The sequence below is a fragment of the Kogia breviceps genome, chromosome 8 (assembly GCF_026419965.1).
Source record: "Kogia breviceps isolate mKogBre1 chromosome 8, mKogBre1 haplotype 1, whole genome shotgun sequence".
Lineage (NCBI taxonomy): Eukaryota > Metazoa > Chordata > Mammalia > Artiodactyla > Physeteridae > Kogia > Kogia breviceps.
The window spans coordinates 35,725,756-35,750,895 of record NC_081317.1 but is presented as its reverse complement, the minus strand read 5'-3'; the positions used below and the strand labels follow the sequence as shown (position 1 = coordinate 35,750,895).

General features: G+C 35.3%; 1 protein-coding gene across 1 annotated transcript in view; it reads left to right on the top strand.

Annotated features, from left to right (window-relative positions):
* The window catches only part of ERCC6L2 (ERCC excision repair 6 like 2), a 152,690-nt gene that overhangs the window by 21,296 nt on the left and 106,254 nt on the right, over nt 1-25,140 (top strand). Inside the window, exon 3 of the mRNA XM_059071749.2 lies at nt 19,216-19,338. Coding sequence (XP_058927732.1) covers nt 19,216-19,338 — 123 coding nt within the window. The remainder of the gene's footprint in view (nt 1-19,215; nt 19,339-25,140) is intronic.

Genomic DNA, 25,140 nt, shown 5'->3' with positions numbered 1-25,140 from the left:
GCAAAGGGAACCATCAACAAAATTAAAAGACAACATACAGAATGGGAGAAAATATTTGCAAATGATGTGACCATGAAGGGATTGAGAAGCAAAATATACAAACATCTTGTACAAATCAATATCAAAAAAGCAAACAACCCAAGCAAAAAAATGGGCAGAATACCTTTATAAATAGGAATTTTAACAAAGAAGACATACAAATGGCCAACAGGCACATGAAAAGATACTCAACATTGCTAATTATTAGAGAAATGCAAATCAAAACTACAATGAGGTATTCCCTCACGCTGGTTAGAATGGCTATCATCCAAAAGTCTACAAATAATAAATTTTGGAGAGGGTGTGGAGAAAAGGGAATCCTCCTACACTTGGTGGGAATGTAAATCAGTGTAGCCACTATGGAAAACAGTGTGGAGTTTCCTTAAAAAACTGAAAATAGAGCTACAGTATGATCCAGCAATCCTACTCCTGGGCATATATCCAGAAAAGATGAAAACACTAATTCAAAAAGATACATGCATCCCAGTGTTCATAGCAGCACTGTTTGCAATACCCAAGATATGGAAACAACCCAAGTGCGCATTAACAGATGATTGGTTTAATAAGATGTGGTGTATACACACACACACACACACACACACACAATGGAATATTACTCAATGCCCCCAAAAGGATGTAGTATTGCCATTTGCAGCAGCATGGGTGGACCTAGAGATTATTATGCTTAGTGAAGTAAGTCAAAAAGAAAAGGACAAATAGTAATGATATTTGTTCTTATGTTCCACTTCTATGTGGAACATAGAAAATTATGTGTATATACACACAGAGACAACAGAAAAAGACTCACAGACGTAGAAAACAAACTTATGGTTACCAAAGTGGAGTGGGAGTGAGGAGGGACAAGTTAGGAATATGGATTAACAGACACAAACTACTATATATAAAATAGATAAGCAACAAGGATTTACTGTATAGCACAGGGAATTATATTCAATATCTTATAATAAGCTATAATGGAGTATAATCTGAAAAAAGTAACTGAATCACTGTGCTATACACCTGAAACTAAAAATATTGTAAATCAGCTATACTTCAGTAAAAAAAAATATAATTGTCCAGTGCTTAAAATTCAGTCATTTGTGGGACAGTCTTTATGCCTCCTTTAATCTCAGTTCTATGTAGTACATCAATCATTTTTCTCTCATCAATCTCTTGCTGAATTTTTCAGTAACTTTATTTTTGTTCATCAGGGTTTTTTCTCAACAATGCTTCTTCAGCTCTTCTCCATTACCTCCTCAGTCCCCCATGCCAGCTCATGGATTTCAAACTGCTGGAAGATAGAAATAAGCCTTTCATCTAAACTTTTGCAGTGCCCAGGACAGTACCTGGCACGTAGTAGGTAATAAGTATATTAATATATTTTATTGAATGCATTAATTAATTTTAAGTTGAGTTGAGTAATCATATCTTTCTGTGGTTATATATTTAATGATTCCTAACCTATGTGCCATGTTCTACGATATACATTTTCCATTAAACTTATGTTAATTAGGCATTATTCACTCATTTTATTGATGAAAAAGTTGAAATTTATGGCAACATTATAGAAATTGCACAGAGTCACATAGGTAGTACAATGTTGGTTGGTCAGACTCCAAAGTCTTTTTCATAGCTCCTGCATTACACTGCCTTTTGTAATGTGGGTTCAGAATGCAGATTTTAAAGAATATTTTAAAACTCAGCAGAAGTTTTGACCATCCTTATTTATCATTATTTTATAATCTTTTAGATAACATAATTTACTGAAAATCTACTTAGTTTATTGTGATATGCAAGATTGTATTCAGGGCATAAAGCTTCCTTACCTCAGTGAAATAATGCTAACATTGAATCATTCTTATGTACTAGCTTGACATTTTACATATTTTTCCTCTTTTTCTCAAGAACTAAAGTAATAGTGATTATATCATACATAAATGCATACTCATAAAACTGTAAGGTATAATTATTTTACTGAGGTGAAATTCACATAACATAAATTAACCATTTCAATTTATGCAATTCAGTGGCATTTAGTGCATTCACAGTGTGTGCAACCCCCATCTCTCTCTGGTTTCACAACTTTTGCATCTCCACAGAACAATACCCAATATGCATTAAGTAATCAGTTTTCTTTTCCCCTTCCCGCCATCCCTTGCCAACCACTAATTGATCTTCTGCATCTGCATCTATAGATTTGCCTTTTCTGAATACTTCATAGAAAGGAAATACAGTTGTGACTTTTTGTGTCTGGTGCTTTCATTTAGTGTAATGCTTTCAAGGTTCATCCAAGTTGTAGCATGTATCAGTACTTCATCCTTTTTATGGCTGAATAATATTCAACTGCATGTAAATACAACAATTTTGTTTACCCATTTATCCTTTGATGGACATTTGGGTTGTTTCTATGTTTTGGCTGCTGTGTATAATGCAGTTACACATATTTGTGTATAAGTTTCTGTGTGGACATATGCTTTCATTTCCCTAGGTCATATGATAATTCTATGTTTAATTTTTTGTGCAACTGCTAAACCATTTTCCACAATGGCAGCACCATATTACATTCCCACTAGCAATGTATGAGGTTTCGTGTTTCTTCACACCCTTCTCAATACTTATTTTCTGTTTTCTTCATAGTAGCTATCCTAGTGCATATGAAGTGGTACCTCACTGTGGTTTTGATTTGCATTTCTTTAATGATCAATGGTGTTGAACAACTTTTCTTGTGCTTTTTGGCCATCTGTGTATCTTCTTTGGAGAATTGTGTATTCATGTTGCTATAGATTGAATGTTTGCATCTCCCGAAAATTCATTTGTTGAAACTCTAATCCCCAATGTGATGGTGTTTGGAGATGCGGCCTCTGGAAGGTAATTAGGTCATCAGTGTGAAGCCCTCATGATGGTGTTAGTGGCTTTGTAAGAAGAGATACTAGGGAGTTTACCCCCTCAGTCTGCTTTCTGTCATCTGCGGATACAAGATGACTGCCATCTGCAAAACAGGAAGTGGGCTTTCACCAGACATCAGATCTACCAGCACATTGATTTTGAAACTCCTAGCCCCCAGGACTATGAGAAATGAAAGTTTGTTGTTTAAGCCATCCAGTCTATGGTAATTTGTTATAGCACTCCAAAGTGACTAAGATACAAGTTCTTTGCCCATTTTTTAGTTCAGCTGGCTGTCCATATATGTATGAGTCTTGATTCTAGTCTTTTTATTGTGTCATTGTTCAGTTTTACTGTTACTTACACTCAATTTTTTTTCTTTCTTTATTTTAACTTTATTTTTTTATACAGCAGATTCTTTATTAGTTATCCGTTTTATACATATTAGTGTATATATGTCAATCCCAATCTCCCAATTCATCACACCACCACCACCACCCCCGCCACTTTCCCCTCTTGGTATCCATACATTTGTTCTCTACATCTGTGTCTCAATTTCTGCCCTGCAAACCAGTTTATCTGTACCATTTTTCTAGGTTCCACATATATGCGTTAATATACGATATTTGTTTTTCTCTTTCTAACTTACTTCTCTCTGTATGACAGTCTCTAGATCCATCCACGTCTCTAGAAATGACCCAATTTCATTCCTTTTTATGGCTGAGCAATATTCCATTGTGTATATATATATATATATATATATATATATATATATATATATATATATATATATATATACACCACATCTGCTTTATCCATTCATCAGTCGATGGGCATTTAGGTTGCTTCCATGTCCTGGCTATTGTAAATAGTGCTGCAGTGAACATTGGGTTGCATGTCTCTTTTTGAATTATGGTTTTCTCTGGATATGTGCCCAGTAGTGAGACTGCTGGGTCATATGATAATTCTATTTTTAGATTTTTAAGGAACCTCCATACTGTTCTACATAGTGGCTGTATCAATTTACATTTCCACCAACAGTGCAAGAGGGTTCCCTTTTCTCCAGGCCCTCTCCAGCATTTGTTGTTTGTAGATTTTCGGATGATGCCCAATCTAACTGGTGTGAGGTGATACCTCATTGTAGTTTTGATTTGAGTTTCTCTAATAATTAGTGATGTTGACGAGCTTTTCATGTGCTTCTTGGCCATCTGTATGTCTTCTTTAGAGAAATGTCTATTTTGAAGATTAATCCTTTGTCCGTTGATTCCTTTGCAAATATTTTTTTCCCACTCTAAGGGTTGTCTTTTCGTCTGGTTTGTAGTTTCCTTTGCTGTGCAAAAACTTTTAATTTTCATTAGGTCCCATTTGTTTATTTTTATTTCCATTATTCTAGGAGGTGGATCAAAAAAGATCTTCCTGTGATTTATGTCAAAGAGTGTTCTTCCTACGTATTCCTCTAAGAGTTTTATAGTGTCCATTCTTACATTTAGGTCACTAATCCATCTTGAGTTTATTTTTGTGTATGGTGTTAAGGAGTGTTCCAACTTCATTATTTTACATGTAGCTGTCCAATTCTCCCAGCATCACTTATTGAAGTGATTGTCTTTTCTTCATTGTATATCCTTGCCTCCTTTGTCATAGATTAGTTGACCATACCTGCATGGGTTTCTCTCTGGGCTTTCTATCCTGTTCCATTGATCTACATTTCTGTTTTTGTGCCAGTACCATATTGTCTTGATTACTATAGCTTTGTAGTATAGTCTAAAGTCAGGGAGTCTGATTCCTCCAGCTCCATTTTTTTTTCCCTCAAGACTGCTTGGCTATTTGGGGTCTTTTGTGTCTCCATACAAATTTTAAGATTTTTTTCTTCTAGTTCTGTTAAAAAAGCCATTGGTAACTTGATAGGGATTGCATTGAATCTATAGATTGCTTTGGGTAGTAGAGTCATTTTCACAATGTGGATTCTTCCAATCCAAGACCATGGTATATCTCTCCGTCTGTTTGTATCATCTTCACTCTTTCATCAGTGTCTTGTAGTTTTCTGCATACAGGTCTTTTGTCTCCCTGGGTAGATTTATCCCTAGGTATTTTATTCTTTATGTTGCAATGGCAAATGGGAGTGTTTCTTTAATTTCTCTTTCAGATTTTTAATCATTAGTATATAGGAATGCAAGAGATTTCTGTGCATTAATTTTCTATCCTGCATCTTTACCAAATTCATTGATTAGCTCTAGTAGTTTTCTGGTGGCATCTTCAGGATTCTCTATGTATTGTATCATGTCATCTGCAAACAGTGACAGTTTTACTTCCTATTTTCCAATTTGTATTCCGTTTATTTCTTTTTCTTCTCATTGCTGTGGCTATGACTTCCAAAACTATGGTGAATAATAGTGGTGAGAGTGGACATTCTTGTCTTCTTCCTGATCTTAGAGGAAATGCTTTTAGTTTTTCACCACTGAGAATGATGTTTGCTGTGGATTTGTCATATATGGCCTTTATTATGTTGAGGTAGGTTCCCTCTATGCCTACTCTCTGGATGGTTTTTATCATAAATGGGTGTTGAATTTTGTCAGAAGCTTTTTCTGCATCTATTGAGATGATCATATGGTTTTTCTCCTTCAATTTGTAAATATGGTGTATCACATTGATTGATTTGCATATATTGAAGAATCCTTGCATCCCTGGGATAAACCCCACTTGATCATGGTGTATGATCCTTTTAATGTGCTGTTGGATTTGTTTCCTAGTATTTTGTTAAGGATTTTTGCCTCTCAGTTCCTCAATGATATTGGCCTGTAGTTTTCTTTCTTTGTGACATCTTTGTCTGCTTTTGGTGTCAGGGTGATGGTGGCCTCATAGAATGAGTTTGGGAGTGTTCCTCCCTCTGTTATATTTTGTAAGAGTTTGAGAATGATAGGTGTTAGCTCTTCTCTAAATGTTTGATAGCATTCGCCTGTGAAGTCATCTGGTCCTTGGCTTTTGTTTTTTGGAAGATTTTTAATCCCAGTTTCCATTTCAGTGCTTGTGATTGGTCTGTTCATATTTTCTATTTCTTTCTGGTTCAGTCTCGGCAGATTGTGCATTTCTAAGAATTTGTTCATTTCTTCCAGGTTGTCCATTTTATTGGCATACAGTTGATTGTAGTAATCTCTCATGATCCTTTGTATTTCTGCAGTGTCAGCTGTAACTTTTCCTGTTTCACTTCTAATTCTGTTGATTTGAGTCTTCTCCCTTTTTTTCTGGATGAGTCTGGCTAATGGTTTATCAATTTTGTTTATCTTCTCAAAGAACCAGCTTTTAGTTTTATTGATCTTTGTTTTCGTTTCCTTCATTTCTTTTTCATTTATTCCCGATCTGATCTTTATGATTTCCCTCCTTCTGCTAACTTTGGAGGTTTTTTTGTTCTTCTTTCTCTGATTGCTTTAGGTGTAAGCTTAGGTTGTTTATTTGAGTTGTTTCTTGTTTCTTAAGGTAGGATTGTATTGCCATAAACTTTCCGCTTAGAACTGCTTTTGCTGCATGCCATAAGTTTTGGTTCACCTTGTTTTCATTGTCATTTGTTTCTCAGTATTTTTTGATTTCCTCTTTCATTTCTTCAGTGATCTCTTGGTTATTAAGTAGTGTATTGTTTAGCCTCCATGTATTTGTATTTTTTACAGTTTTTTTCCTGTAATTGATATCTAGTCTCATAGTGTTGTGGTCTGAAAAGACACTTGATACAATTTCAGTTTTCTTAAATTTATCAAGGCTTGATTTGTGACCCAAGATATGATCTATCCTGGAGAATGTTCCATGAGCACTTGAGAAGAAAGTGAATTCTGTTATTTTTGGATGGAATGTCCTATAAATATCATTAAGTCCATCTTATGCATCTTATGCATTAAATATTTTCCAAGAGGTCTCTGAGACTGTCCTTAATTCCTTTCATTCTTTTTTCTTTATTCTTCTCTGCAGTAGTTATTTCCACTATTTTTTCTTTCAGATCACTTATCCATTCTTCTGCCTCAGTTATTCTGCTGTTGATCCCTTCTAGAAAATTTTTCATTTCATTTGTTGTGTTGTTCATGATTGTTTGTTTACTCTTAATTCTTCTAGATCCTTGTTAAACGTTTCTTGTATTTTCTCCATTCTATTTCCAAGATTATGGATCATCTTTACTGTCATTCTGAATCCTTTCAGGTAGACTGCCTATTTCCTCTTCATTTGTTTGGTTTGGTGGGTTTTTCCCTTGCTCCTTCATCTGCTGTGTGTTTCTTTGTCTTCTTGTTTTTCTTAACTTACTGTGTTTGGGGTCTCCTTTTCACAGGCTGCACGTTCATAGTTTCCGTTGTTTTTGGTGTCTGCCCCCAGTGGCTAAGGTTGGTTCAGTGGGTTGTGTAGGCTTTCTGGTGGAGGGGACTGGTGCCTGTGTTTCGGTGGTTGAGGCTGGATCTTGTCTTTCTGTTGGGCAGTCCATGTCTGGTGGTGTGTTTTGGGGTGTCTGTGAACTTATTATGATTTTAAGCAACCTCTCTGCTAATGGGTATGGTTGTGTCCCTTTCTTACTAGCTGTTTGGCATAGGGTGTCCAGCACTGTAGCTTGCTGGTCGTTGATAGGAGCTGTGTCTTGGTATTGAGGTGGAGATCTCTCGGAGATTTTTGCCATTTGATATTACTTGGAGCTGGGAGGTCTCTGGTGGATCAATGTCCTAAACTTGGCTGTTCCACCTCAGAGCCATGACACCTGGCTGGAGCACCAGGAGCCTGTCATCCACATGGCTCATAATAAAAGGGAGAAAAAGAGAAAGAAAGAGAAAGATAAAATTAAGTTAAATTAAAAGAACACTTATTAAGTTCAAAAACAAAAAATAAGTATTCAAGTTATTTTTAAGTAATTTAAAAAATAGAAAGAAAGAAGAGAACAACCAAACCAAAAAACAAATCCACCAGTGATAACAAGCGCTGAAAACTATACTAAAAAAAAAAAACCACACCAGCAACCCCCCCGCCAAAAAAACGGAGAGACAGAACCGTAGGAGAAATAATAAAAGGAAAGCTATACAGACAAAATTACACAGAGAAGCATACACATGCACACTCACAAGAAGAAAAATAGGGAAAAGTATATATCATAGCTCCCAAAGTCCACCTCCTCAATTTGGGATGATTCATTGTCTGTTCAGGTATTCCTCAGATGCAGGGTACATCAAGTTGACTGTGGAGATTTAATCTGCTGCTCCTGAGGCAGCTGGGAGAGATTTCCCTTTCTCTTCTTTGTTTGCACAGCTCCTAGTATTCAGCTTTGGATTTGGCCCTACCTCTCCATGTAGGTCACCTGAGGGTGTCTGTTCTTTGCTCAGACAGGATGGAGTTAAAGGAGAAGCTGATTAGAGGGCTTTGGGTCACTCAGGCCTGGGGGAGGGAGGGGTACGGAGTGTGGGGCTAGCCTGCAGCGGCAGAGGCCAGCGTGACTTTGCAACAGCCTGAGGCATGCTGTGTGTTCTCTCGAGGAAGTTGTACCTGGATCACAGAACCCTGGCAGTGGTGGGCTGCAGAGGCTCCCGGGATGGGTGGTGTGGATAGTGACCTGTGCTTGCACACAGGCTTCTTGGTGGCCGCAGAAGCAGCTTTAGTGTCTCATGCCCGTTTCTGGGGTCTGTGCTGATAGCTGCAGTTTGCGCCCATCTCTGGAGCTCCTTTAAGCAACACTCTTAAACCCCTCTCCTCATGCACCAGGAAATAAAGAGGTGAGAAAAAGTCCTTTACCTCTTTGGCAGTTGCAGACCTTTTCCCGGACTCCTTCCCAGCTACCCGTGGCGCGCTAGCCCCCTTCAGGCTGTTTTCACACAGCCAACCCCAGTCTTCTCCCTGGGATCTGATCTCTGAAGCCCGAGCCTCAGCTCCCAGCCCCCACCCGCCCCAGCAGGTGAGCAGACAAGCCTCTAGGGCTGGTGAGTGCTGGCCGGCACCGATCCTCCATGCGGGAATTTCTCTGCTTTGCCCTCTGTACCCCTGTTGCTGCGTTCTCCTTGGCTCTGAAGCTTCGCCCCTCCACCACCTGCAGGCTCTGCCCACGAAGGGACCTCCTAGTGTGTGGAAACCTTTTCTCTTTCACAGCTCGCTCCCACTGGTGTAGGTCCCATCTGTATTCTTTTGTCTCTTTTTTCTTTTTTCTTTTGCTCTACCAAGATACGTGGGGAGTTCCTTGCCTTTTGGGAGGTCTGATGTCTTCTGCCAGCGTTCAGTAGGTGTTCTCTAGGAGTTGTTCTACATGTAGATGTATTTCTGATGCATTTGTGTGGAGGAAGGTGATCTCCATGTCTTACTCATCCACCATCGTGAAGCGCCTCCTCTCCTTGTCTCTTGTAACATTCTTTATTTTAAAGTCTATTTTATCTGTTATGAGTATGCTACTCCAGCTTTCTTTTGATTTCCATTTGCATGGAATATCTTTTTCCATCCCCGCACTTTCAGTCTGTGTGTGTCCCTAGGTGTGAAGTGGGTCTCTTGTAGACAGCATATATATGGGTCTTGTTTTTGTATCCATTCAGCAAGCCTGTGTCTTTTGGTTGGAGCATTTAATCCATTCATGCTTAAGGCAATTATTGATATGTATGTTCCTATGACCATTTTCTTTTTTTGTGTGTGTGGTATGCGGGCCTCTCACTGTTGTGGCCTCTCCCGTTGCGGAGCACAGCCTCCGGACACGCAGGCTCAGTGGCCATGGCTCACAGGCCCAGCCACTCTGCAGCATGTGGGATCTTCCCGGACCGGGGCACGAACCCGTGTTCTCTGCATCGGCAGGCGGACTCTCAACCACTGTGCCACCAGGGAAGCCCACCATTTTCTTAATTGTTTCTGGTTTGTTTTTGTAGGTCCTTTTCTTCTCTTGTGTTTCCCACTTAGAGAAGTTACTTTAGCATTTGTTGTAGAGATGCTTTGGTGGTGCTGAATTCTTTTAGCTTTTGCTTGTCTGTAAAGCTATTGATTTCTCCATTGAATCTGAATGAGATCCTTGCCAGTAGAGTAATATTGTTTGTAGGTTCTTCCCTTTCATCACTTTAAATATGTCATGCCACTCCCTTCTGGGTTGTAGAGTTTTACCTGAGAAATTAGCTGTTAACCTCATGGGAGTTCCCTTGTATATTATTTTTCATTTTTCCCTTGCTGCTTTCAATAATTTTTCTTTGTCTTTAATTTTGGCAATTTGATTACTGTGTGTCGCGGCATGTTTTCCTTGGGTTTATCCTGTATGGGAGTCTCTGCACTTCCTGCACTTGAGTAGCTATTTCCTTTCCCATGTTAGGGAAGTTTCCGTCTATAATTTCTTCAAATATTTTCTCGTGTGCTTTCTCTCTCTTTTCTCCTTCTGGTACCCCTATAATGCGAATGTTGTTGCATTTAATGTTGTCCCAGAAGTCTCTTAGGCTGTCTTCATTTATTTTCGTTCTTTATTCTGTTCTGCAGCAGTGAATTTCTCCATTCTGTCTTCCAGGTGACTTATCCATTTTTCTGCTTCAGTTTTTTTGCTATTGATTCCTTCTAGTATATTTTTCATTTCAGTTATTATATTGTTCATCTCTTTTTGTTTGTTCTTTATTTCTTCTAGGTCTTTGTTAAACATTTCTTGCATCTTCTTGATCTTTACCTCCATTCTTTTTCCAAGGTCCTGGATCATCTTCACTATCATTATTCTGAATTCTTTTTCTGGAAAGTTACCCATCTCTGCTTCATTTAGTTGTTTTTCTTGTTCCTTCATCTGGTACATAGCCTTCTGCCTTTTCATCTTGTCTATCTCTGAATGTGGTTTTTGTTCCACAGGCTGCAGGACTGTAGTTCTTCTTGCTTCTGCTATCTGCCTTCAGGTAGATGAGGCTATCTAAGAGGCTTGTGCAAGTTTCCTGATGGGAGGGACTGGTGGTGGGTAGAGCTGGCTACTGCTCTGGTGGGCAGAGCTCAGTAAAACTTAATCTGCTTGTCTCTTGATGGGTGGGGTTGGGCTCCCTCCTTTTTGGTTGTTTGGCCTGAGGTGACCCAACACTGGAGGCTACCTAGCCTCTTTGGTGGGCCTAATGGCAGCCCTGGGAGGGCTTACACAAAGGAGTACTTCCCAGAACTTTTGCTGCCAGTGTCCTTGTCCTCTCGGTGAGACACAGCCACCCCTCGCCTCTGCAGGAGTCCCTCCAACACTAGCAGGTACGTCTGGTTTAGTCTCCTATGGGGTCACTGCTCCTTCCCCTGGGTCCTGATGTGCACAGTACTTTTTATGTTCCCTCCAAGAGTGGAGTCTCTGTTTACCCCAGTTCTGTCCAAGTCCTGCAATCAAATCCCACTAGCCCTCAAAGTCTGATTCTCTAGGAATTCCTCCTCCAATTGCCAGACCCCCAGGTTGGGAAGCCTGAAGTGGGGCTCAGAACCTTCACTCCAGTGGGTGGACTTCTGTGGTATAAGTATTCTCCAGTTTTTGATCACCCACCCAGCAGTTATGAGATTTGATTTCATTGTGGTTGCGCCCCTCCTACTGTCTCATTGTGGCTTCTCCTTTGTCTGTGGATGTGGGGTATCTTTTTTGGTGAGTTCCAGTGTCTTCCTGTCCATGATTGTTCAGCAGTTAGTTGTGATTCCGGTGCTCTCGCAAGAGGGAGTGAGAACACGTCCTTCTACTCCTCCATCTTGAACCAATCCCACTTACACTCAATTTTGTGTTAAGTACCTTCCTGTCTCTTTTTATCCCTTTGCATTTCCATGTTAAGTTTTAATCAGTTTGTCAAGTTCAATGAAAAAATCTGTTTGGATTTTGATTAGGCTTGTGGAGTTTAGTTGTATTGAATTTATACAACAGTTTGTGGAGAATTAACATGAAGTGATAGCTCCCTTATTTAGGTCTTTAACTTGTCTCAGCAGTGTTTTATAGTTTTGTGCATGGGCCTTATACATTTTTTATTAAATTCATTCTTATATTTTTGATGCTTTTGTAAATGGATTTTTTCCATTTAACTTTCAGATTTTTTGATGGTATTATATATAAAAGTCAAAGTTATTTTTGTATGTTTTTTGTGTTGCTAAATTCTTCACTTATTAGTTTTAGTTGTTTTGTAGATGCCTTAGGGTTTTTTATGTAAACGATCATGTCATCCACAAATACAGTTTTACTTCTTCAATTTTTATGCCTTTTATTTCTTTTTCTTACATTATTTCACTATCTAGGTATGATCTCAGTACAATTTGAATAGAACTAGTGGGAGTGAAATCTTTATCTCATTCCTGCTTTTACAGAGAAAGCATTTACTATTTCAACATTAAGTATATTAGCTGTAGGATTTTCTTAGTATCTTTTATCAGAGTTAGGATGTTTCCTTCTTGTCCTTGTTTCTGAGATTTATTATAGTTAATGTGTATTGAATTTTATCAAATTTTTTTTGACATCTATTGGGCTAATCATGTTTTTCCCCCATTTATTCTGTTAATATATTATTATATAAATCAGTAAGATTTATATTGGTTTTTAAATGTTAAACTAATTTTGCATTTCTGGGATTAAACCCAGTTTGATCATCAGATTTTTTTTTATATTGCTGGTTTCAGTTGCTTAATATTTGAATAAGTTTTACATTTATATTTATTATGGAAATTGGTCTGTAATTTTCTTTTCCTGCAATATGTTTGTCAGGTTTTTGTATCTGGGTTTTGTAGGCTTCTTAAAATAAATTGCAAAGTGTTTTTTCTGTCTTTTTAAAAAGGTTGTGTATTTAAGTTATTTTATACTTATATTTGATGGAATTTATTAGTGCAATCTTTTAGACCTGGAGTTTTCTTTAAGGGAAGTTTTTTGTTAATGAATTCAATTACTTTAATAGATATGTGGCCATTCAGATTTTCTGTTTTTTGCTGTGTCAATTTTGGTAAATTGTATCTTTCAAATGATTTATACGTTTTATCTCAGTTGCCAAATTGATTGACATAAATACTTCTTTATGTTCCTTTTTTATTCTTTTAGTATTTGTCGCATCTGAGTAATATCTCTCTGCATCTTAATGTGGATCTTTTGTAGCCTCTATTTTATTCTTAATTAGTATAACTTGAGGGGTATTGATTTTGTTGATCCTTTCAAAGAATATACTTTTAGCTTTGTTAATCTTCTCTGTTGTTTGGTACTTCATTGATTTCTGCAATTATTCTGCAATTGTTTCTGTAGTTGGATGTACTATTCTATATAATTTCTAATTAGCAGTTCAAGGTAATTGATAATAATCAGATTTTCTATGTTTTAAGTATTAATAGCTGAGGGAGAAAAGTTAAAATCTCCTGCTATGATTGTGGGTTTTTCTATTTTTCCTTTTAATTCTGTCAATTTTGTCTTCATGTACTTTGAAGCTGTGTTATTAGGTTGTAAACTGTTACGATCACTATGTCTTCCTGACCCCTTTATTAAGTGTTTCTGTATTCTGGTAATACAATTTGAAATCTACTTTATCTGATATTAAGATAACCAGTCCAGTATTCTTATGCTGACTGTTTGAATGGTTTGTCTTTTTCCAACCCTTTATTTCAAGCTATCTGTGTCTTTATATTTAAAATGTGTCTCTTGGAGACAAGTCTTGTATTTATCCTGACAGCCTCTGATGTTTAATTGGAGTGTTTAGTGCATTTATATTTAATATAATTTCTGTTATGTTTGGATTTGGTTATATTGATTGTTTTCTGTTTGAACAGATTGCTTTCTGTTTTTTAATATTTCTCCTTTGTTTTGGGTTGATAGTATATTTTTTAGAATTCCATTTTAATTCTTCTATTTTTTTTTTAACTTTTTTTGTGGTACACGGGCCTCTCACTGCTGTGGCCTCTCCCGTTGTGGAGCACAGGCTCTGGATGTGCAGGCTCAGAGGCCATGGCTCACAGGCCCAGCCACTCCGTGGCACGTGGTATCCTCCCGGACCAGGGCACTAACCCACATCCCCTGCATCAGCAGACGGACTCTCAACCACTGTGCCACCAGGGAAGCCCTCTTCTATTGATTTTTAACTGTGCTGTGTTTATTATTTTTTTCATGTTTCGTCTAGTGATAAAGATATACATTCCCAACTTTTTACTATGTGCTTAAAGTTAATGTATCACTTCACATAAAATGTTAAGTATCTTGAAGTGAAATGTTGGGTTGGCCAAAAAGTGCCTTTGATTTTTAAGTAAAAGTAAAAGACACATTTTTCATTTCCACCAATAACTTTATTGAACAATGTATTCACCCTTTTGTTCCACTACCTTCTGCCATTTTTCAAGCAGCTTCCTAATTCTATCTTTTTCTATTAAGAGAATTTTGTAAAGATTGAAATAAGTAGAAATCCAAAGGTGCAATGTCTGGTGAATATGGTGGATGAATCAGAACTTCCCAGCCAAGCTGTAACAGTTTTGCCTGGTCATCAAAGAAACATGTGGTCTTGCATTATCCTGAGGGAAGTTTATGCGTTTTTTTGTTGACTTATTCTGGATGCTTTTTGTCGAGTGCTGATTTGAGTTGTTCTAATTGGGAGCAGTACTTGTTGAAATTAATCGTTTGGTGTTCTGCAAGGAGCTCATAATAGAGGACTCCCAATCCCACCATATACACAACATCACCTTTGGATGAAGACCAGCCTTTGGTGTGGTTGTTGGTGGTTCATTTCACTTGCCTCACGATCTCTTCCATTCCACATTATTGTACAGTATCTACTTTTCATCACCTAATACAATTTGCTTTAAAAATGGAACGTTTTCATTGCTTTTAAGTAGTGAATTGTATGCAGAAATATAAGAAGTTTTTTTTCGCTTAATGTGGAACCCAAACATCAAAGGGATTAAACATAACCCAGCTGGTGCAAATGATTTTCAGTGCTTGATTTGGATATTTTGAGTATGTCAGCTATCTTCTGCATGGTGTAAAACGTTGATTGTTCTCAGTTACTGTCTCACTATTAACGTCAACTATTCTACCCGACCATGGTGAAATCTCCAGGACGAAACTTCACAAACCACTTTGGACATGTTCAGTCAGTCACAGCACCTTCTGCATACATTGCACAAATCTTTTGCATTTTGGTTGTGTTTTCACCTTTCTTGAAATAATAAAGCATAATATGCCAAAAATGTTGCTTTTTTCTTCCATCTTCAATATTAAAATGGCTGCACACAAATTCACCGATTTTGATTTTTTTTTCAAATGCATACTGATATGACAGCTGTCACATACAATCTAACAAAATTGTTTTGAATGAAGTTAGAAGACAACTAAGTGCTACTGGAATCATCTTATGGAAAAAAACAGAGCAAACCTTTTGGCCAGCTCAATAGATTGTCCTATTTTAATTTATTTTTATTTTAAGGAAACTAAGAGTTAGGAAAGCTAAGTGTAATACCTAAGATACTAGTTAATACGTATCTAATATCTAAATTTTGAAGGTTAAACCAACATTACATTTCCACAGTCAACCCAACTTGGCTTTAGTATATATTTATTTTTTACATTTCTATGTCCCATTTGCTAATATTTTAAGAGTTTTGCTTCTATGTGAGTATGAGAAATTGGCCTGTAAATTTCCCATACTTTTGTTAGATTTTCTTATCAAGGTTATGTTGAACTCATAAAATGAGTTGAGAACATTTCTCCCTTTCTCTAAAATCTGGAGGAGTTTGTTTAAGATTGGCATTATAGCTTTCTTAAGCATTGGTAGACTTTATTTGTGGCTATTTGACGCTTAGTTTTCTTTGTAGAAGGTTTGTGATTATGTATTTAGATTTCTATAATAGTTATTTGAATATGCAAAATTTCTGTTTCTTCTTGTTTTAGTGTTGATAAGTTCTGTTTTTCCATTTCACCTAAAATTTCAGTTATTGGCATAACATTGTTTATTGTGTCTTATACATTTTTTGTGTGTGTTTGCCTGTTCTCTTAGTTTCTATTTGTTTTTTTAATCAATTTTCTAGGGGTCATCACTTTTAAAAATCTTTTCACAGAATGATCATTTGGCTTTGTCAGTCTTTTTTATTTTATGCTTTTTCATGTTTTATAATTCTATTTTTGTGTGTTAAATTCTATTTTTCTGTGTTAAAAATAACAAGTTATTTTTATATATTTTTCAGATAGATTCTTAGATATTTTATTAGCAGGTTCTCTTCTGTCCTAATATATATGCATTTAAGTCCATAAACCATGGCTTTAAGTGTATTCCACAAATTTAATATATAATTATTACTCACTAGTATTCAATTTAAATATTTTCTAATCTCCATTGTGAGTTCTACTTTGAAATATATTCCTTACTTTCCAAATATTGGGGGATTTTCTGTTTATATTTTTGTTATTTCTGATTTCTTGCACTGTGACCAAAGAACATATTCTGTATGATTTTTGTCTGTTGGATGTATTAAGATTTGCTCCAGGACTTTGCATGTCAACTTTGGTAAATATTTTATGTGTACTTTAAGTGAAACTATGTTTTGCTGTAGTTTACAGTGGTTTATCAAATGTTTATTAGGTCAAGTTTGCTTACCATTTTATTCAAATATTCTATATCTTTACTGATTTCTTTGTTTTGTTCTTACTAACTTATTTCAAAATCTACCATTGTGCTTATCAATTTGATGACTATTGTTTCAGTAAATGTTTCTTCTTTAGTAATTTACACTTTGTATAACTTCCAAATGAATTAATTAGTATCAAGTGTGCCTCTTTAATTTAGTAATGCTTTTTGCCTCAGTATTATCTGATATTAATATAGCTATATCAACTTTCATTTGGTTTTTGTTTGCATGGTCTTTCTCTACCTCTTGTTGTAGATGTTTTTTGTGTAAGTGGCACACATATTGTGAACAGAACCTTCATACTGTTCTCCATAGTGTCTGTACCAACTTACATTCCCACCAACAGTGTAAGAGAGTTCCTTTTTCTCCACACCCTCTCCAGTATTTATTATTTATAGACTTTGATGATGGCCATTCTGACTGGAATGATGTGATACCTCGTTGTAGTTTTGATTTGCATTTCTCTAATAATTAGTGATGTTGAGCATTTTTTTCATGTTCCTTTTGGCCATCTTTATGTCTTCTTCAGAGAAATGTCTGTTTAGATCTTCTCCCCATTTTTTGGTTGAGTTGTTTGTTTTATTGATGTTGAGCTGTATGAGCTATTTGTATATTTTGGAAGTTAATGCCTTGTCATCACATCATTTGCAAATATTTTCTCCCATTATGTAGGTTGTCTTTTGTTTTGTTTATGGTTTCCTTTGCTGTGGAAAAGGTTTTCAATTTAATTAGGTCCCAGTTGTTTATTTTTATTTCCATTACTCTAGGAGACAGATCCAAAAAGATGCTGCGTTTTATGTCAAAGAGTGTTCTGCCTATGTTTTTCTGTAGGAGTTTTTTTACATTTAGGCAGTGACAGATTTAATGCAATCCCTGTCAAATTACCAATGGCATATTTCACAGAAGTAGAGCAAAAAATTTTAAAATTTGTATGGAAACACAAAAGACCCCAGAAAGCCAAAGTAATCTTGAGAAAGGAAAAACAGAGCTGGAGGAATCAGGCTCCCTGACTTCAGACTGTTCTATAAAGCTTCAGTAATCAAAGGCATATGATACTGGCACAAAAACAGACGTAGATCAGTGGAACAGGATAGAAAATCCAGAAATAAACCCATGCACCTGTGGTCAATTAATCTATGACAAAGGAGGCAAGAATATACAGTGGAGAAAAGACAGTCTTTTTAATTAGTGGCACTGGGAAAACTGGACAGCTACATGTAAAGAATGAAATAAGAAGATTCTCTAACACCATATACAAAAAATAAAGTCAAAATGGATTAAAGACCTAAATAAAAATATCACTCCATTGTATAGTGTCTCCACTGCTTTTGTTGCAAGATCAGCTATTTGTCTAATTGTTGCTTACTTAGATAGATAATCTGTTGTTTTTTCCTCTGACCACTTTTAATATATTTCTGTCTCAAATTTTGAGCAGTTTTTTCTCTGCAGGAAGTACTTGTGGATTTTTTTTTTTTTTGGCTTCATGTTCTTAGTTGATATGGAATATATGGCTTTAAAAATTATTTAATCTATTTTTGGCTGTGCTGGGTCTTCTTTGCTGTGCACAGGCTTTCTCTAGCTGTGGCAAGTGAGGGCTACTCTTCGTTGCAGTACGTGGGCTTCTCATTGCAGTGGCTTCTCTTGTTGTAGAGCACGGGCTCTAGAGCACAGGCTCAGTAGTTGTGGTGTGTGGGCTCAGTACCTCTGCAGCATATGGGATCTTCCCGGACCAGGGATTGAACCCTTGTTCCCTGCATTGGCAGATGGATTCTTAACCACTGTGTATGGCTTGATTTTTGAAATCAGTTTTTGAAAACTTTTAGCCCTTATCTCTTCAAATACTTCTACACCATTCTTTTTCTTCTGTCATTTGAGATTTACACTGTAGGAGTATCCAAACCATGTTGAAAACACTATTTTTTGATAGTTTTTCTAATTCTCATATTTTTTCTTTAGATTTTAATATTTGTATAACTTATTTTTCTAAAGTAATGATCAGATCAGTTATTTTCCCCCATATATATGTATACCTCATATATTCTCCCCTTAATATTTAAAACAACTCTTCCAGTATTATATTTGGTGTTTTCATATAATTTTAGTTATTCAAAGAGATTAATATAGTTGCCCAAGTTCACATATCTGCCAAGCAACTTAGGTTGAAATTTGAACCAAGGTCTAGGTTAAATATCTCTTGCTCTTCATTATATGAAGTTACATTTCCTTTTTTCCTATGTCTTTTTGTCTTTCTCACTTGATATTTGGGGAATAGCTATTATTCAAAATGGTGTGTATAATGATGAATTGCCTTAGTTTATCTTAAATAACATTCTGTCATTCCACCTATATGTATTGGATACAGAAAAATGCACAAATTTATGAGCCAAGTATTACCCCTTTAATGAGTTTATTTCCTACAAGGAAAAAGGAATGTACACAGTTTATTGTAATAGAGAATATGACATCTCAACTGATGAGATCAAGAAAGAATTCATTGAGTGAGTAGAACTTATCATGGAAGAGATGGCAATGTGAGAATTTTTATTTTAATTTTTTTTACTACATTCAAGGGTAACTTTTATATTATAGATTTGTTTGTTAATACAAATAAAGAAAACCAATACCAGTGGTTCATATTGTGTTTCCTCACAGCAAAACTATTTGTACATACTCAAATTGTCACTGAGTATTCAGGTAAACAGTAAAATTTTGTCCATCACGATACACAGTGATTGAAAAAATTGGATTTTTTCTCCCTAGGTTATTTCATTTTTGGCTGCAGTTTTGGGTAAAAAGGGAACTCGTGAAGATATTGAAAATAACATGCCAGAGTTTTTACTAAGAAGTATGAAAAAGGAACCCCTTTCTTCTACAGCAAAAAAGGTAAGATATCTAGAAATGTACAGTTCATGAAGCTAGTATTGCAAAAGTGTCTGGAAACCTTTAAACATTATACATTATAGTATAAATTTAAAACATAAGTATTTAAAGACATTATTCAAACATTTCTTTCACAGACCTAATTTCTGAAGGATTATCAGTTTTTTCCTCAAGTTAGATATGATTGACTCTGAAAATAGCAAAATGTAGCTTCAGTTTGAATTTTGGGGGTGGCCTGGGGCTTTCAGTCTTTTGCTTGGCAAGATTTACATGACTTAATTTGATTAATTTGTTAAATTTCCATGAATGTGTATGTAACGTTAATTGAAGTCCATTGTATTTTATTTATGTGAGAATGAAATGCAGATAGTAGTAGATATTGCTAACACAGGTGCCTCAATGATAAAGTTGCTTAGCAGAATAATTACCTCCTGAATATATGAAACAAATCCTTCCTATACAAGGAACATCAAAGTCGGAATCAGAAAGGCGAAGTAAGGTCTAGGCTTGTCACTGTCTCTGCCCATGTGACTGTTAATGCTATTCATATCCATTCTTCAGCTTTCTCCTTTGTAAATGTGTGTTTATAAATATCTTATATATAATTCTTATAAAAAAATAAGACATTTCTAAAATAAACATGAAATGCAAAAAAGAAAGGTGTGTTATAGGTATGTGTCTGACGTTTATATTTTCTTCAGCATCAAGGAAACTGGATAGAAATAAAGTTTAACTGATTTTGTGAAATCCTTATCATATTATGGTGATGAACCACCTTCTACACATTTTTAAACAGTGTCTTTTACATATTTCTTATATATAAGATTGCCGAGAAGTCCGAGTTTACTGTTGTCTATGATTAAGGGCATTTCAGTGTAAGATTTTGAGAAGTATTGGCTTAAGGTATTAAAAAAATCTTATTACTTTAAATTTCCTATTATTTTCAAGAGCATAGGTCCATTCTTAGTGTCAATTTAAATTTGATCCTAAAGAAGCATTATAATTCTTAATGTGTTTTAAGTTTTCAAGAGTTCAAGTACTGTTTTTAGCTTTGTTTTCAGATTGATTTGAATGTGTTAAACCATCCTTGCATCCATGGAATAAATCTTACTTGATGGTGTATGATCCTTTTAATGTATTGTTGAATTCAGTTTGCTAGTATTTCACTGAGGATTTGTTTATCAGGGATATTAGCCTGTAATTTTCCTTTCTTGTGGTGTCCTTATCTGGTTTTGGTATCAGTGTAATGCTGGCCTTGTAAATGTTTGGAAGTATCCCCTCCTCTTCTATTTTTTTTGGAAGAATGTGGGAAGAATTGGTGTTAATTTGGTAGAATTTACCAGTGAAGGTGTCTGGTCCTAGATTGTTTGTTTGGAGGTTTTTGGTTAATGATTGAAGCTCCTTACTAATAATTGTTCCATTCAGATTTTCTGTTTCTTCATGATTCAGTCTTGGTAGGTTGTCTGTTTATAGGAATTTATCCATTTCTTCTAGTGTATCTAATTTGGTGGTGTATAATAGTGCAGAGTAATTTCATATGATCCTTTGTATTTCTGTGTTATTATTTGTAATGTCTCCTGTTTCATTTCTAATTATATTTATTTGAGCCCTGTCTCTTTTTCTTAGTCTAGTTAAGGGTGTCAGTTTTGTTTATCTTTTCAAAAAACAGCCCTTAGTTTTATTAATTTTTTCTATTATCTCTCTAGTCTCTATTTCATTTATCCTCTCTGATCTTTGTTGTTTCTTTCATTCTACTAATTTTGAGTTTAATTTGTTCTTCTTTTTCTAGATTCTTAAGGTATAAAGTTGGGTTATATATATGACTTTTTAAAAAAATATAGGCATTTATCACTATATACTTTCCTCTTAGAACTCCTTTTGCTGTGTCCCATAAGTTTGGGTATGTTGTGTTTCAGTTTTCATTTGTCTTAAGGTATTTTTTGATTTCTTCTTTGACCCATTCGTTGTTGAGGAGCATATTATTTAATCTCGACATATTTGTGGATATTTTAGTTTTCCCCTTTGATTGATATCATACCATTGTGTGATAAGATATTTGATATGATTTCAGTCTTCTTAAGTTTATTAAGACTTGTCTTGTTTCCTAACATTTTATCTGTCCTGGAGAATGTTCCATATGTTCATGAGAAGAATATGTATTCTGCTGCTGTTGAATGTTCTGTATGTGTCATTAGGTCCATCTGATCCAATGTGTAGTTTAAGTTCAATGTTTCTTTATTGATTTTCTGTCTGAGTGATCCATTGTTGAAAGTGGAGTATTGAAGTCCCCTATTATTTTATTGTTGTCTTTTTTTTCTTTTCACATCTGTTAATATTTCTTTTATATACTTAGGTGTTCTGATATTGGGTGTATAAATATTTACAGTTGTTACATCCTCTTGATGAATTGACCCTTTTGTCATGATCTAATGACCTTCTTTGTCTCTAAGAATAGCTATCCCCACTTTCTTTTGGTTTACATTTGCATGGAATATCATTTTCCATCCACTCACCTTCAGTTTATATCTGTCTTTAAAGCTGAAGTGAATCTCATTGGTAATATGTGTTTGGGTCTTCTTTTTAAAAATCCATTCAACCATTTTATGTCTTTTGATTGGAGAATTTAACCTATTTACATTTAATGTTCCATTCGTTTCCATGACCCAGTCTTTCCAACTGCCTGTTCTTCATTGAGTTTTTTGTGGTTGTTGTTTTATTTTGTTGGTTGTTGTCATATTTGTTTCTTCTAGGAAAACTCACTTTGTGTGTGTTTTTTTTTTTTTTTTTTTTTGGAAGTTTTCTCTTACGTAGGTAAAGGATGGATTCCTCAGGTCTTCAAGTATGTCAGTTCTCATCTGCTCTTGTAGTGTACTGATCATCCGGTAGTGCCCTTTCAGACATTTTACTGCTATTATCGAATTATTTTTATATTTGTTCTTTTGTTTTATTGGCATCAATAAATGCATGTGTTTAATCATTTGAACTGGAATTCTATAAAGAAAGTTTTTAATGAAATTACCATTGATGTCCCACAGTATTCCCCAGAAGCAAATCCTAACAAAACTTATAATTTTGTGTGATGAAGTTTACAAAAGATAAATTTGTTTTGATCCATTTAAAAACTCTGTGCATTTTGGGGGGATTTTTTGTTTGTTTGTTTGTTTTTGCGGTACATGGGCCTCTCACTGTTGTGGCCTCTCCCGTTGCAGAGCACAGGCTCTGGTCGCGCACGCTCAGCGGCAATGGCTCATGGGCCTAGCCACTCTGTGGCATGCGGGATCTTCCTGGACTGGGGCACGAACCTGTGTTCCCTGCATCGGCAGGCAGACTCTCAACCGCTGTGCCACCAGGGAAGCCCAGTTTAAAAACTCTGTGCATTTTTAAAAGATAGTCTGTGAATAAACCATCCTAGAATGTGTGAAATAGATGTTTTGTGCCAAGAATAAATTCTTAAAGGAGAAGATACAAACTATGCATTTCTAATATTCTTGGAATGATTCTTTAGATTTAGGCTGTTAAAATTGGAATTCAGTCTTTATGAAAATGAATCAAAGCAAATTCTTTTAAAAATACTACTATCTTGTATGATAAAACTTTAAAGATTCTGTGTAAAATTCATAATCAGTATTAATGCAGAGGGAAGATTTTTCTAGCAGTCATAATACCAGCATCAGACGCAATTTCAATGGTGATTAAACAAAACCTTTTCCAGTATTTTATTTACTATACACTATTTCTTTAGTTTATTATCTTGCAAATGATGCTACTTGTTTGATTTTTTGCTACTGAGTTCTTTATATATTTTGGATATTAACCCCTTATATACATGGTCTGCAAATATTTTCTCCCATTTAGTAGATTTCCTTTTCATTTTGTTGATGGTTTTCTTTGTTGTACAGAAGCTTTTTAGCTTGATGTTGTCATACTTTTTGCTTTTGTTGCCTTTGCTGTCAAATCAAAAAAATCATTGTCAAGATGTAAAGGAGCTTACCGCCTATGTTTTCTTCTAGGAGTTTTATGGTTTCAGGTCTTAATTTCAAGTCTTTAATCCATTTTGAGTTCAGTTTTGTGTATGGTATAAGACAGTGACCCAGTTTCATTCTTTTGCATGTGGTTATCCAGTTTTTCCAGCACCATTTATTGATACCTTGACAATATTTATTCTTCCATGAGCATGGATTATCTTACCATTTATCTGTGACATTAAAAATTTTTTTCATCAGTGTCTCATAGTTTTCAGGTGTACATAGTGTACAGGTTTTTTATTTCTTTGTTTAAATTTATTTCTAGTTATTTTATCCTTTTTGATACAGTTGTAAATGGGATTGTTTGCTTAACTTCTCTTTCTAATAGTTTGTTGCTAGTGTGTAAAATAAAACAGATTTTTGTATTGACTTTGTATCCTGTAACTTTACTCAGTTTCTTTATTAATTCTAACAGTTTTCTGGTGGAATGTTTAGGGTTTTCTGTGTATTTCTATGTCTTTGGCAAATAGTGACAGTTTTACTTCCTTTCAAATTTGGATTTTTTCCCCCTCTGGTTAGGATTTTCAGTACTATGGGAATAAAAGTGGTGAAAGTTGGCATCTTTGTCTTGTTCCTTGTCTTACAGGAAAAGTTTTCAGCTCTCACCATTGAGTGTGATGTTAGCCGTGTGCTGGTCATATATGGCCTTTATTATGTTGAGGTATGTTGTCTCTGTACCCAGTTTGTTGAGTTTTTATCATAAATGGATGTTGAATTTCCTCAAATGCTTTTTCTGCTCCATTGAGATGATCGTATGGTTTTTATTCTTCATTTTGTTAATGAGGTGTATTGCGCAGTTGATTTGCATATGTTGAATCATCCTTGCATCTATGGAATAAATCTCACATGATCATGATTTATTATCATTTTTGATGTATTGTTGGATTCATTTTGCTAATATTTCATTGAGGATTTTGGTATTTATGTTTATCAGGGATATAGCCTATAATTTTCCTTTCTTGAGGTATCCTTGTCTGGTTTTAGTATTGGCCCTCATAAAATAAGTTTGGAAGCATCCCCTGCTCTTCTGTTTTTTCAAAAAGTTTGAGAAAGATTGGTATTAATTCTTCTTTGAATGTTTGATAGATATTACCAGTGAAGCTGTCTGGTCCTGAACTTTTGTTTATTTGGAGAGTTTTGGTTACTTATTCAATTTCCTTACTAGGAACTGTTTTGTTCAGATTTTCTATTTCTTCATGATTCAGTCTTGGTACATTGTATGTTTCTAAGAATACATCCCTTTCTTCTAGTTTTCCAATTTGTTAGCATAAAATTGTTTGTAGTAGTCTCTTATGATCCTTTTTATATCTGTGGTATCAACTGTTAGTTCTCTTTTATTTCTGATTTTATTTGAGCCCTCTTTTTTTCTGTTACGTCTAGCTAAAGGTTTGCCAATTTTGTGTGTGTTGTCAGAGAATCAGCTCTTGGTTTCATTAACCTTGTCTGTCATCTTTTTAGTCTCTATTTTGTTTATTTCCATTCTGATCTTTATTATTTTCCTCCTTCTACTAATTTTAGGCTTAATTTTCTAGTTTGTGTTTTTCTAGTTCCTTTGGGTGTAAGTTTGCTTGTGTATTTGAGAATTTTTTTGTTTCTTGAGGTAGTCATTTATCACTATGAACTTTCCTCATAGAACTGCTTTTGCTGCAGCAATAAATTTTGGTACATTATATTTCCATTTTCATTTGTCTTAAGGTATTTTTTGATTACTTTGATTTTTTCTTTGACTCATTGGTTGTTCAGTAGCATGGTGTTTAATATCCACAAATTTGTGAATTTT